Source organism: Perca flavescens, chromosome 22, assembly GCF_004354835.1.
Source record: "Perca flavescens isolate YP-PL-M2 chromosome 22, PFLA_1.0, whole genome shotgun sequence".
NCBI classification, from domain to species: Eukaryota; Metazoa; Chordata; class Actinopteri; order Perciformes; family Percidae; genus Perca; species Perca flavescens.
In genome coordinates this window covers 24,838,963-24,851,203 of record NC_041352.1, presented here as the reverse complement: position 1 = coordinate 24,851,203, position 12,241 = coordinate 24,838,963, and the positions used below count along the sequence as shown (strand labels likewise).

The 12,241-nt window shown below is 42.8% G+C and overlaps 1 protein-coding gene across 4 annotated transcripts in view; it reads right to left on the bottom strand.

Annotated features, from left to right (window-relative positions):
* Positions 1-12,241, bottom strand: part of tnikb (TRAF2 and NCK interacting kinase b) — a 93,969-nt gene that overhangs the window by 48,895 nt on the left and 32,833 nt on the right. For all 4 annotated transcript variants that reach the window (XM_028569089.1, XM_028569090.1, XM_028569091.1 and 1 more), the window contains exons 9-13: positions 11,300-11,378; positions 10,803-10,978; positions 6,638-6,704; positions 4,972-5,170; positions 1,906-2,022 (exon numbers count right to left, since the gene is read on the bottom strand). In XM_028569089.1, the coding sequence (XP_028424890.1) occupies positions 1,906-2,022; positions 4,972-5,170; positions 6,638-6,704; positions 10,803-10,978; positions 11,300-11,378 (638 nt within the window). The remainder of the gene's footprint in view (positions 1-1,905; positions 2,023-4,971; positions 5,171-6,637; positions 6,705-10,802; positions 10,979-11,299; positions 11,379-12,241) is intronic.

The following is a 12,241-nucleotide window of genomic DNA, read 5'->3' as shown; positions in this document are numbered from 1 at the left end:
AGCGCTGAACTGCAGGAAAAGTGGACTATTAGTCATGCAGTCTTGTGCAAAGCCTCGTCTCATTTGCGATACTGAAATATGACACATCTTCTATCTTTATAATTATAAGAATGCTGCGTCCAACTCAACCGCAAAATGATTGAAAGATTGAAAATCTTCCTTTAAAGAGAAGAAGCAAACATGCGTGGCAATCAGAGCTGCGAAGATTAATCGATTATCAACTATTAAATTAATTGGTTTGAGTCATTGTTTTCAAAACAAAACTTCTCTGATTCCAGCTTGTTAAATGTGAATATTGTTCTAGTGTCTTCTCTCCTCTGGGACAGGAAACTGAATATCTTTGAGTTGTGGACAAAACAAGACTTTAGAGGACGTCATCTCGGGCTTTTGGGAAACACTGATCCACATTTTTCACCATTTCTGTACGGCTGCTCCCTCTTAGTTGATTAGTCGACTAATCGGCCAGTTTTAAAGGTCCCATGGCACGACAATTTCACTTTATGAGGTTTTTTTCAACATTAATATGCGTTCCCCCAGCCTGCCTATGGTCCCCCAGTGGCTAGAAATGGTGATAGGTGTAAACCGAGCCCTGGGTATCCTGCTCTGCCTTTGAAAAAATTAAAGCTCAGATGGACCAATCAGGAATCTTCTCCTTATGAGGTCATAAGGAGCATGGTTACCTCCCCTTTCTCTGCTTTGCCCACCCAGAGAATTTGGGCCACCCATGAGAGAGAGAGAGAGAGAGACATCATGGCTTTCAAACGAGCAAAGTGGCAGTTGGTCAAGACCACACCCCCCCCCTCCACCTTGCCCCCCCTCTCTCCTCCTCAATAGCTACAAATACAGAAATGACACATCCTAAGGAAAGCTCATTGTGGGACTGGCTCTAGTGGCTGTAATTCTGCACTAAGGCTGAATTTCAGGAAAGAGACTTCAGATACAGTATTAGGGGACCACTAAGGTCTATATAAAAGAGACTTCAGATACAGTATTAGGGGACCACTAAGGTCTATATAAAAGAGACTTCAGATACAGTATTAGGGGACCACTAAGGTCTATATAAAAGAGACTTCAGATACAGTATTAGGGGACCACTAAGGTCTATATAAAAGAGACTTCAGATACAGTATTAGGGGACCACTAAGGTCTATATAAAAGAGACTTCAGATACAGTATTAGGGGACCACTAAGGTCTATATAAAAGAGACTTCAGATACAGTATTAGGGGACCACTAAGGTCTATATAAAAGAGACTTCAGATACAGTATTAGAGGACCAATAAGGTCTTATTAAAAAAGACTTCAGATACAGTATTAGGGGACCACTAAGGTCTATATAAAAGAGACTTCAGATACAGTATTAGGGGACCACTAAGGTCTATATAAAAGAGACTTCAGATACAGTATTAGGGGACCACTAAGGTCTATATAAAAGATACTTCAGATACAGTATTAGGGGACCACTAAGGTCTATATAAAAGATACTTCAGATACAGTATTAGGGGACCACTAAGGTCTATATAAAAGAGACTTCAGATACAGTATTAGGGGACCACTAAGGTCTATATAAAAGAGACTTCAGATACAGTATTAGGGGACCACTAAGGTCTATATATAAGTGACTTCAGATACAGTATTAGTAGACCACTAAGGTCTATATAAAAGAGACTTCAGATACAGTATTAGGGGACCACTAAGGTCTATATAAAAGAGACTTCAGATACAGTATTAGGGGACCACTAAGGTCTATATAAAAGAGAATTCAGATACAGTATTAGGGGACCACTAAGGTCTAAATAAAAGCATCCAAAGAGCACCATGTCATGGGACCTTTAATGAGTTAGAGAAGCCCCGCCCCTCTCCGGATGACACCTGTGATGTAAACGTGTGTCAGGTGTTTTCCTACCTGTTCTCTCTCGGCGTGCCTCCTCTCCTCCTCTCGCCGGAGCTGCTCCATCTCTTCGTACCTCCGCCTCTGTTCTCGCTCCTGCTGCTTCCTCATCTCTCGCTCCCGGCGCTGTTGCTGTAGGTGGAGAAGATGTTACACACCAACGCTTCAGCTGTGTGCGCGCACGCGTGTGTGTGTGTGTACATCAGGTGTGTTTCTCTGGCATTTGGAGAAGCTGAAGTGCATCACACATCACAGGTGTGGAAGGTTTTGCATGAAAAATGAGACATTTTATAATCAAAGCTGAGATGTTTTTTCAAAGGTGAAAACAAGCGCAGGCTACAGCCGTCATTCTCATTCATCGCACATGATGAATGGCTTCATTGGTCTAATTAAGGCTACATAGAGAGGTGAAGTCCCGCCCCTTCCGGTAGACCTCATGGGACCTTAATTTGGGAAAAATATGAACAATAGTGAACGGGGAGAGGCAAAATGATTTTTTGATCCCGTTTGAATTGAGCCATGGATTACACATATGATAATTTTTCAACAGAAAAAAGTTTCAGTTAGCCGTAGGTTTGTCATATGAGCACTTAGTTTAGTGTGATACCACTCAGTAAACTACACCTTTTGTCTCACACAATTTACGTCACCTAGCTTGATGCTCAACTTGCTCGCTAGCTAGCTAGCTTAGCCCTGTTCCACAACACGTCACGTTATCTTACCTGATGGGTTTTATCCAGTCAAGTGTTTTCAGCAGATAAGCAACAGAACAAGCAAGATCCTTCTCTCATTTGAGTAACGTTACATTCCCCCCAAAACTGAGACTTTCTTGACTTGCGAAATTATCTATTAAACTGCTGAACATCATATGTGTAATTCATGGATCAAGTCAAACGCAATCAAAAAATAATTAGTCTTTCCCCATTCACTCTCGTTCATATTTTTTAGAAAGATAGGTCCCATGGACCGGAAGTAGAAGGGCGTGACTCCGGCTCTCGATAACTACGTATTAGGGCTGCTCCCTCTTAGTCGATTAGTCGACTAATCGGTCGTTTTGGTCTTAGTCAACTTAGATTTCTTTAGTCCATTAGTCATGTTTGATGCTTTTTTTTTATGCTGAATGACTTATTTCCAAGAAACGTACGAGCACATCTCTGGTAAACACAAGAATTAAAGTGGTGCTTTTGCACGACTCTTTGTGGAGAAACTCAAATTTACAGATCTGTCGATTAAATCAACTAATCGATTAGTCGATACAACTGAATGAGTGTTAGTCGACTAAGAATTTCTTCAAATCGAGCACCTACTGATTGGTTTATTGACGAATATGCATTTTTGCTACGTTTACGCCTCGCGCCCACACTACTCTGGCGTTTTTGAGCCCCTAAAATGGAGACATTTGGAAACACTGCTCACCCACATTTTTGTGTAAAAACTCCTGGGTTGCTTTGTAGTCTGGACGGACACAAACGGAGACCTTTGGAAACCATGACTCACGTCAGTCAGTCTTATCGGTTAGGGAGCTTACAGACCTTTCAGAAACTGTTCCACCTCGTCTTCGCTCCAAGCTAATACATCCCTGCGCTTACTTCTCACCATTGTTGTTCTCTTTCCAAAGTATTTTCTGTATTTTAAACTCATACATCCATGATTTTTAACCACAGAGTAATGTCAAGCAATCTGCTTCCTGTTAACACCGCCACGCACATGCCCAGTGTGTGTGAGCGGTCATGTGATAGGTGTTGTTGTAATATGGACGGAGATTAGTTCTGCTACTGGAGCTAAAACTCTTGTGTGGAAGGAGATCGTTTTTTTTTTTTGTCTCAAAACGCTAGTTAAAAAGGGAAACGTAGTAGTGTGGTTGTAGCCTCACTCTTCATCTGCATCAGTTGCTCTTTCCCAGGTGTCTGTTATCTTTCTAAATATTAGAAGATTGACTTTCATGCAGCTTTTCCCCAGCCTGGTAGAGCAAGCTTTAGCTATGAGCTACCTGTTTGCGTTCACACACAACACACAAAAACTGCAATCATGCAACGTCTCACCATATAATGTAGCACAGGGGTCTTCAACGTTTTTTAGGCCAAGGACCCCTAGCTGAAAGAAAGATGGAGCGATGACCCTCCCACTATGAAATTTGGTTTGGCCTACAATAAGGTGTATGGCTGCCTAAAGCCTTTACACATACCTTTTTTGTGGTGCATATAATACTTAGCTATTAAAATAATTATTGACACTCTCATGGACCCTTTTTTCTGCTGTTAAACTAGGAAAAGTGGATTCGTACACACCCTAAACGCACCAGCGCCAGGCACTTAAAGCTGTGTGCTTATATCATTAAAATAGGGCCCTAACTGTGTCTGTGGACGGCTACCTTACCTAGAGGCCGACAAGCCTGTCATCAGTGTTGTGTTAATAAATTTAAAAAAAATCCTAAATAGGCCGATTTATCTTTGCTAATAATATGTTGGACTCCTGTTTATGTATATTCACGGACATATTAACTTTTGAACTTTTTAAAAGAAATTATTAACAATAATTTGGAGGCCCCTCTGCAGTAACTCTGAGGACCCCGTAAGGGTCCCGGACCCCCTGTTGAAGATCTCTGATGTTAGAAATCTAGACGCACTTTAGCAGCAGCAGATGTAATTTGCAGCCAGGGTCAGTCTAGCAACTCTCCGTTGGCTTGCGAGCTGGAAAAACCAAACTCTGGTCAGGCCAATCACATCGTGTATAGAGTCGGTGGGCGGGGCTTAACATAAGGATGGCAGAGTTGCTGCTTGAAAACAAAGAAGATGGCTGCTGCTGCTGCTGGCGAAAAACAGCAGTCTTTGGAATCAGCTTTGGTCGCGACACACTGAAGTGTTCGGAGTTTAAAGTTTAATCTATCAACTAGCGTTGCTCCGATTGGTTGGAGAGCTATCCTATTACGTGCAGAGAGAATTTGAAAGACAACAGTTTATCCCGCCTCTCGAATTGAGCTCCGCCAACGTGGAGTTCCCAGACCTCAACATCCTGATGTGGGTCTGGCTTGTCGGGCTACCCTGACGTAGCAGATAAAAGGAATAGAAAGCTAGAAGCTACCTCCTCCAGCCGTTGCCTCTGCGCTTTCTGCTCCTCGATGCGTTTCTGCCTCTCCGCCAGCAGTTGGCGCTTGTGTTCCTCGTTCTGCTGCTGCTCCAGCTGCTGGCGCCGGATCAGCTCCGACCGCTCCTTATTGGCCAGCTGGAGGCGCAGGAAGTCCCGCCTCAGGGTGGACTCCCCGGGGATGTTGATGATGGAACTAGAGGAGGAGCAGTGAGAGTGCAGAGTCGTCCTTATTTCTTTTTTTTTTATTTTATCTTTATTGAGGCCAACAGGTTACAAAACAATGTAGGAGGGGAGAAGAGATGAGATAAGAAGGCCGAGGCCCTGAAGTTTTATTTTTTTTTTTTTACATTTTTGTATTTTAACAGCAGGATCAGTTAGAACATATGGGGGAGTTTCACTACAATTCTCTGAAAGAAAAGAAAGAAAGAAAAAAAGACATGCATATACATAGACAAAAAACTCAAACTAATTCTGATTTTAGGCCTTATATGTTCAACATACCCAGTCCATTCAGACCATATCCTAGAAAATTTGTCAGTCTGGATTTTGAGGGAGTAAGATAACTTTTCCATTATATTATATTATATATATACATATATATATATATATATATATATATATATATATATATATGCACGTTTTCTTAAAAAATGCAATGGAATATGCGGGATATTTATGCAATTTTATGCGCTGAAATTGCGGGAACTTGCAAAAACTGCGGTTTGATGAAAAAGAGAAAAAAAGTGATTATGAAATATGGATGAAATATGTACACTTTGGTTGATTATGCATTCGCATAATCACGTTTTTCTGGAGGGACTGATAATATATGTATAAAATGAACCAAATCTAACAATTCTCTTATTGTAGGAGAGTCCAGCTCTAACCACCTTCTTGAGATTGGGTTTTTGCTTGCAACCACAAGTTTAAGTAACATTTTATCTCTGTAATCCCATGTGTCAAATGAAATCGTTCCTAAATATAAAGTGTCAAACCTACATGGGATGTTTGAATGTTTCTTATTTCATTTATTAATAACTAGGGCAATAATTTGGAGCATGGCCGATTTCGGAACGGGCCGATTGCTTGGTTCCCCATATTTAATTTATTTTTTACAACTTTTATTGTGTAAATTCTAACTGCATTCTCATCTGAAGAAATATAAATCAATATAAGGGTGTGGTAGAAATCTGTAATGGCTTCTATATAATAAAAAAAAAAAACATACTCAAAGGACGTACCGAATATAAAATGTAAACATACAAAATACCCAGTACTTTTTAAGAACTAGTGTTGAAAAAATTCATTTAAGATAAGTTTAAAAAAGGAGGAATCAATACAGAGAAACAGAATCAACAGTTTCTAAGAGTGATCTTTTTTTCCCCAAATAAAAAGAATTTTTACTGAATGCTCATTTTCATTCCACAAAATAACCTTGATAGAAAAACTGACCACGGGATGTTTTAAACAAAACGGACGATGCAGACTCTTAGACGGTCCAGTTTGGTACATATGGAACTGTGAACGGTTAAAAAAAAAACTAATATCTGAAACTATGGGGGTAAATCTGTTATAAATATATATATTTTGGTTGTAAAACACAAATGTACAGCTTTGAACAATGTTGACGTCAAAGAGAACTGCGGTTAAGTTTGTGTACCTGGGCTCTCCGACGTCCCTCTCCTCATCCTCCTCTTCGCTCCCGCTGTACTCGTACTCCGTCTCATCTGGAGGACACACACACACACACACACACACACACACACACACACACACACACACACACACACACACACACACACACACACACACACACACACACACACACACACACACACACACACACACACACACACACACACACACACACACACACACACACACACACAGTTAAGGCTGCGTTCAGACATCCTGCGACAAATCGCAGGTCTTTCCATTCATTTTCAATGGGGGGAGTGTATGGTGCTAAAACAGTGCCATAAGTATTTGAAATTTGTAAAACACAATGCACAAATGAATGCAGAGCAATTTGTATCCGCAAAATTCGTATCTTTGTCCGTGTGTACAAATTAGACACACGGACACAGATACGCATTTGCGGATACAAATTGGTCTGCATTTAGTTATGTTTTGTGTTTCACAAGTCACAAATTAGAGGCACAGACACAGCACAGATTTCCGAATATAAAATCATTCTCTATTCATTTGTGAATTGTGTTTTACAAGACTGTTTTAGCACCACAGTAGTGTGTTTAGGCAGGGGACACACACACACAAAAAAATAATTAAAAAAAACGTATCGGTCCTACGGTGAAGAGTTGAGACCGACTCAACTTTTGGAGAAACGCAACCACACGTCATGCTGTGGTGGCCAGTTATGTAACCTGCGATCAGACTGGTGTGTGTGTTTTGAGCTATGGTTCGAGGCGGTGTGAGAGTCCCGTACAGGAAACAGGAAACATCACTGCCTCTATCTCTGCCACAAGGAAGTTTTAAAACCAAGGGGGTAAAATTTGCTTCAGAACTCGAACCTCCTATGGCGCCATTTTGATGCTACCAAAAGCTCACCCGACGTTATCATCCCATTGACTCACATTCATTATGACGTCACTTTGACAGCGAATAACTTTACATCTGAAGCGTTTAGGTTTAATTACTAATGTTAACTAGCATGTTAGTGATCAGTAATTAGCCTGTGTCTATGTTATCTCCTTACATATACCTACACTCTCCGTCTCTGTAAGATTGGGAATGATTGAGATTTCTCTCGGCACAGCTACCAGAAGACTTCACACTTTCAGACACGTTGCTCACGTCACATCTACGTCTTCAAGCTCAGTTGGAGGCTTCTCAGTAACGCTCAGCCAGCACCGGGAAAGAGACTTCTGATATCCTTCACTGGTCTCTGACCAGACACACGTGGTCTGTTGGTCCAGTTTAAATACGGTCTATGTTTAAAACACTATGAGGGTAAATCACCAAACACAAGCACTAAACTGCCCGGGAGTTTGTGTTAATGGCTGAATGGTTCATCGCCCCGTTACGTTCACATTGTGTTCTGGTCCAGCAGTCTGTCTGCAGCTGTCTGCAACTGTCTGCAACTTTGTGCAACTCTCTGCAGCTGTCTGCAGCTGTCTGCAACTGTCTGCTGCAACAGCCTGCAACTGTCTGCAACTTTGTGCAACTCTCTGCAACTGTCTGCAACTTTGTGCAACTCTCTGCAGCTCTCTGCAACTGTCTGCAACTTTGTGCAACTCTCTGCAGCTGTCTGCAACTGTCTGCAACTGTCTGCAACCGCTGCTGCAACAGCCTGCAACTGTCTGCAACTGTCTGCAGCTTGCTGCAACTGTCTGCTGCAACTGCCTGCAACTGTCTGCAGCTGTCTGCAGCTGTCTGCTGCAACAGCCTGCAACTGTCTGCAACTTTGTGCAGCTGTCTGCAGCTGTCTGCAACTAGAAAGAATCATAGCACGGAGACGGCACTGGTGAAAATTACTAACGACCTTCTAACAGCTGCAGACAAAGGACTTGTCTCCATTCTTGTTTTACTAGATCTTAGTGCTGCATTTGACACTATTGACCATTCAATCCTGTTACAGAGACTGGAACACTTAGTTGGCATTAAAGGAATCGCACTAAGCTGGTTTAAGTCCTATTTCTTAAACTTAATGTTAATGATAAACCCTCCAAGCACGCGAAAGTTAGCCATGGCGTTCCTCAAGGCTCAGTGCTTGGACCAATTCTATTTTCCTTATATATGCTTCCTCTAGGTAATATTATTAGGAAACACTCAATTAACTATCACTGTTAGGCAGACGATACCCAATTATATCTGTCAATTAAGCCAGATGAAAGTGGTCAGTTAGCAAGACTTCAAACGTGTATTGAGGATATAAAATCATGGATGACCCACAATTTCCTGATGTTAAACTCAGACAAAACGTTTAACATCAGGAATGAAGTTATTGTGATAGGACCAACGCACCGCCGAACTTCGTTTTCGAAAGATATAGTTACTCTGGATGGTATTACCCTGGCCTCCAGCACTGCTGTCAGAAATCTAGGAGTTATTTTTGATCAGGATATATCCTTCAACGCCCACTTAAAACAAACCTCAAGAATAGCCTTTTTCCATCTTCGTAACATTGCCAAAATTATGAATATCCTGTCTCAAAACGATGCTGAAAAACTAATCCATGCATTCGTTACTTCTAGACTAGATTACTGCAATTCGCTATTATCAGGTTGCCCAAATAAGTCCCTTAAGACTCTCCAACTGATCCAGAATGCTGCCGCACGTGTTCTGACGAGAACTAAGAGAAGAGATCATATTTCTCCTGTATTAGCTTCTCTGCATTGGCTTCCAGTGAAATCGAGGATCGAATTTAAAATCCTCCTCCTGACTTAAGAAGCTCTAAATGGTCAAGCACCATCATACTTAGAAGAGCTCATAGTACCTTATTGTCCCACTAGAGCACTGCGCTCCCAGAATGCGGGGCTACTTATGGTTCCTAGAGTCTCTGGAAGTAGACTGGGGGCCAGGGCCTTCAGCTATCAGGCTCCAGTATTGTGGAACCAGCTCCCAGTCTGGGTTCGAGGAGCAGACACCGTCACCACATTTAAGAGTAAACTGAAAACCCTCCTCTTTGATAAAGCTTATAGTTAGGGAACGAGGAGTTGAAGCGTCCACCTAACCCGGCCCACTGCTTCTCCTCGTAGTCATCAGTTTTATATACTGTATAATTAATAATCTAGCGAGAGTAGAGGGAGGCAGGCCAGTACAGCCCGATCCGGTTGGGGAGAGTTCTAGCCCGACCAGGCACCTCTCTTTAACCTGCCTCTCTTAAGTTATGCTATTACAATTCTAGACTGCCGGGGAGGCTGTTCCTCCCTAAGACACACTGAGCTGCTCTCTCATCTCAACTTGTTACTTTTGTATGCATCCTGTCCCAGAACTGCTTGTTACTAATCTAGCTCTGGGGAGTTTACTCCCCGGAGTCCTTATGTTTCTTCTTCGCAGAGCATAGCTCCTGCCGCCGCACCCACCCGTGCTCTGCAGCGCCACGTTACATCCCGCAACGCCCTGCTGTGATGTTCCTATGCACAGAGTAGTCAGGATCCGGTATAGGAGACTGCACTACTCAGTATGACACGATGTGCCCTGCTATGACATGAACTTTCACGATAACCTTCGAAGTCACTGTGACTTCTAATGTGACGGTTATCACCACTGTTCATCACGCCCCCAACCGGCCCGTCAGACACCGCCTACCAAGAGTCTGGGTCTGCCGAGGTTTCTTCCTAAAAGGGAGTTTTTTCTTGCCACTGTCGCAATAGCCACTGCTAATGCTTGCTCTTGAGGGAATTACTGTAATTGTTGGGGTTTTGGAATTTATAGAGTGTGGTCTAGACCTACTCTATCTGTAAAGTGTCTCGAGATAACTTTTGTTATGAATTGATACTATAAATAAAATTGAATTGAAATTGAACTGCCTGCAACTGTCTGCAGGCTGTCTGCAGGCTGTCTGCAGGCTGTCTGCAGGCTGTCTGTAGCTGTCTGTAGCTTTCTATGGCTGTCTGCAGGCTGTCTGCAGCTTTTTGTAGCGGTCTGCAGCTGTTTGCAGCTGTCTGTAGCTGTCCGCAGCTGTCTGTAGCTTTATATAGCTGTCTGTAGCTGTCTGCAGCTTTTTGTAGCGGTCTGCAGCTGTTTGCAGCTGTCTGTAGCTGTCTGCAGCTGTCTGTAGCTTTATATAGCTGTCTGCAGCTGTCTGCAGCTGTCTGCAGCTGGGAGGTGAGTGAGTGGGGGTGCAGTGCAGCCTGACTCACCCCTCTCCCCCCTCCTCTTCTTGGTGCGGTCGATGTGGTCCTTCAGCTGGATGCGGACCTGCCGCTCATTGGGAAGGTCCCTGATGAACGGGTGCTTGAGCAGCTGCTCTGTGCTCGGCCGCTGACTGTGGCTCTTCACCAGACAGCTGTCGATGAAGGACTGGAACTTCTTCGACCTGGAGAGAGAGAGAGACAGACAGACAGACAGATACAAAGACAGAAAGACAGAGACACACAAACACAAAATTAAATATCCATTTTCCAATTTTTCTTCCTTTGTCCTACATGTTTTTACTTAAAGAAAGGCTAACTGTCAGAAAAATCAGTTTTCCATGTTCAACTAGTTTATTTTTAACTCCTTACACCTATACATAGAAAACTGATTGCTGCTGCAGCTGCTCTGTGTGTGTGTGTGTGTGTGTGTGTGTGTGTGTGTGTGTGTGTGTGTGTGTGTGTGTGTGTGTGTGTGTGTGTGTGTGTGTGTGTGTGTGACTCACCACTTCTTAGACTTGAGTCTGGGGGCAGGATTTCGGGGGATCAGGAAGAGCGCTCTCATTGGATGCATGTCACACAGAGCTGAGGAGGAGGAGAGAGTAAAAGGAGAGGAGGAGAGAGGGAGAGGAAATGGAGGGGATGAAAAGAGGCCAAAAGAACGGGAGACGAGATGAGACAAGAGGAAAGGAAATAAGGAAAGGTAAAGAAAGGAAAGGAGATGAAGGGAAAGAATGAAAAAAAAGGAGACATTACCAGACAAGAAGAGGAAAGGAAAGGACATAAAAAGAGAGGTGACGAGACACAAGGAAGGAAAGATAACAAATAGGAAGGAAATGGGGAGGAAAGGAGGAAAAGAAAGGAGATGAAAAAAAGCACAGGACAGAAGAGGGGAGAAGAGATGAGATAAGAAGACAAAGGACAGAAGATCATAATAGAGGACAGGAAAGGAAAGGGAATGACAGGAGAGGACAATAGAAGAAATGGAGGAAAGGGAAGGACAGAAGAGGAGAAGAGAATAAATGAGGAAAGGAAAGGACAGGAGAGGAGAAGAGGCGAAATGAGGAAAGGAAAGGACAGGAGAGGAGAAGAGAAGAAATGAGGAAAGGAAAGGAAAAGAGACGAAATGGAGGAAAGGAAAGGACAGGAGAAGAGACGAAATGGAGGAAAGGAAAGGACAGAACAGGAGAAGAGAAGAGAAGAAATGATGAAAGGAAAGGATAGGAGAAGAGAGACGAAATGGAGGAAAGGAAAAGAGAAGAGACGAAATGGAGGAAAGGAAAAGAAAAGAGACGAAATGGAGGAAAGGAAAGGACAAGAGAGGAGAAGAGAAGAAATGAGGAAAGGAAAAGAGAAGAGATGAAATGGAGGAAAGGACAGAAGAGAAGAGACAAAATGGAGGAAAGGAAAGGACAGAAGAGACGAAATGGAGGAAATGAAAAGACAGG